This window comes from Mizuhopecten yessoensis, unplaced genomic scaffold, assembly GCF_002113885.1.
Source record: "Mizuhopecten yessoensis strain PY_sf001 unplaced genomic scaffold, ASM211388v2 hete_36099516, whole genome shotgun sequence".
NCBI classification, from domain to species: Eukaryota; Metazoa; Mollusca; class Bivalvia; order Pectinida; family Pectinidae; genus Mizuhopecten; species Mizuhopecten yessoensis.
In genome coordinates, this window is record NW_018483890.1 from 1 (window position 1) to 2,659 (window position 2,659).

The window sequence follows — 2,659 nt, forward strand, 5'->3', positions numbered from 1 at the left end:
TTTTTTTGAATGAGAAACAGATATCTAGCAATAATTACCTTGAGGAGTTGGTTGAGTTCAGGTGACATGTGTGGTAGACTGGGAAGTTTTCCCTCACGAATACTGTGCCACTGTGGGCCATTGCGGGGTAGGTTGTGTCCACCACCTGCCTCGTACATGGTCAGACCCAGAGAAAACACATCACATTTTGACAGGTGGTCAAAGTTTTCACTGAGGATTTCTTTTGGGAGGTAATGGCAGTCTCCATCCTCCACTGTGGGGTTGGTCACGGACGTCACATGGCCTAAGTCACCTGTAATACATAATGTATATACAATTATAGTCTACCCTGGAGTTGTGAATCAAATGCTCACATTTGTGAAAATTTAAAATTCATTCATTTTACATAGCATTACGCACATCTTTTCAGAATTTGATAGGAAATAACTCGCTATAAGATAGATAGATAAAATTCCGCAAGTTTAGGGCACCTAAATAGTCGCATATAATTTTGTTTTAGAAAAATATGTTTAACACATGTAATATCCTATTATGTATTTTAAGTCATTCACCCCAGAAATTTCATAATGTACTATTCCAGCCTTGATATTGGAAGAGTTCAAATGTGACTTCAGGGGTTAATGTCAAGAGTTAAAGTTGAGATGAACATACCAATTTTGTATATGATTGCCTCCTCCTCCTCTTCGTCCTCCTCTCCACATGACTCCATGCCACTCTCAGGGGACTGTAGGAACTTTGGGTTTCTGTGGATGAAGATGTTGCCAGGCTTTATGTCCAGATGCACCAGGTTCTGGGAGTGAATGTACTTGAGGCCTAGGACAGCCTGGTACATAATGGTCTTCAGTTCAGACTCGCTCATCACTCTTCCTGTCCGCTTATCTTCTTCCACCACCTCTGCCAGACTGCCACCTAGAACAAGAATATTGTGAATGTCATTAAATTGGAACTACTCTAGCTTTATCATATTGCCCGTTTGATATGTGTTTCAGTCAATTAAGAATGGGTCATTCTTCCATATAGTTTTCAAGACATACAGTAAATACACTACTTAATTTAACAAGTGAACTTCATCAAAAATCTCCCTGATATGGGATGTCTGAACAAGATGTTATTAAATGAACAATTTAACATATATTGCAAAACAGGTCAAATATTTCATTTTCAATTCATGGACAAGAACATTTTGAGATTTTTTGCCAGTATTTCTCCACAATTTAGAACAAAGTCCTAAATATTTTTTGTAGTGACTCTTATAATTTTCTTATAAAAATCAAAGCAAAAAGATGCAGGTGATCCAAAATATCTAAAAAGGTGTTCTTTTACATTTTGTTCATTCATCCCTGAAATTTCATTATGAACTATTAAAACCTTTGAACTGGAAATTCAAATGTGTTTTCTGGGATAAATGAGTTAATAGTATAATTCTCAGAACTTTATCCATTTTGTGAACACTGAATATAACTTCATAGATCTGAACTGATTTGCTCATTACTCACCATTACAGTACTCGTTTTGTATGTACATGTGGTCCTCTTCTGCCCAAGCTGAGTAGTACCGCACAACATGCTGATGTTTCCCCAATACCGCATGGGCGTACACCTCGTTCATTGCATTCCTCCTGTACATAAAACAAAGCATTCTTTAGAACATAAAATTCTTTCTTGTCTTGATTTTTTAAACCTTGCAGAGTACATCTAGCAAGTCTGGAAAAGTTTACAGGAACCAACAAATATGACAGGTTTAGAACTGGAGAAATCTGAGTATGATTTTAATGAAAATGGTAAATTGGAAATCGAACGACTTGTCTGCAAAAACATAAGCAAAACACGAGATAATTGAACGTTTTCTTTTCGTATACTTGTGTAACCAATTTACAAGTTAACAGTTATCCATCAATCCTTGATGATTTTGTTGACATTTGTCATGTGCCTTCATTTCATGGCAGTTAAGTTAGAACTTACTCGTATACACTTCCAGCGACAGGCATCTTAGACTTCTTGATGGCATAAGTACAGCCGTCCAGTCGATGAACGCATTTGTAGACACTGCCGAACTCTCCATCACCAAGCTTACACACTTCATGGAACTCCTCATTGTACCGGGACGTGTTTATCTCATGTAATGCAATTTTCTGTTGAGAGAGGAAAGTTGTTTAGTATGTTTTCAATATTAAACTGGTATAAATATCTAAATCTGTATAGTTTTTCAGTTAAATTTCTATGATGGTTCTTTCTGTTTTCGAATATATTTTAACCGGGCCGAAAGACACTCAAAGATATTTTTACATGAACTTGAATTATAATGTTTTCGTTCAATAATTTGACAATATTGAAAGAATATTATTGATATGTCACTTCTCAGATTGCTGTTACCTAAATCTCTGCTTCATTCATAAGGGATAACTTACTTTTGTTGAGGGCATGTCAACTTCAATTTCATCTTCTGTCGAGTCATCCAATATACTTCTGAAAAATAAACCATATTACATTTATATACAATCACTCAACAACTTTCATAGCACCACATGTACAGGGAAACTATTAAGCACAGGAAGCAGGTCAAAATGACAGGTTCAGCTCTGATTTTGAACTGTTCAAATCAATGTTTTCTTATATATATCGTGTATGAAATTTTACAAAAGTTAGCAGATTAAAATGTC

General features: G+C 35.8%; 1 protein-coding gene across 1 annotated transcript; it reads right to left on the minus strand.

Moving 5' to 3' along the window:
• Positions 1-29: 29 nt before the first annotated feature.
• Positions 30-2,502, minus strand: LOC110444339 (wee1-like protein kinase 1-B; the record flags this gene model as incomplete). Its single annotated transcript, XM_021488723.1, has 5 exons — positions 2,408-2,502; positions 1,962-2,131; positions 1,497-1,618; positions 652-909; positions 30-292 (listed from the first exon to the last, which is right to left on the minus strand). Coding segments are annotated over exons 1-5 (828 nt in total), but the record flags the coding sequence as incomplete, so codon positions are not given.
• Positions 2,503-2,659: the final 157 nt, after the last annotated feature.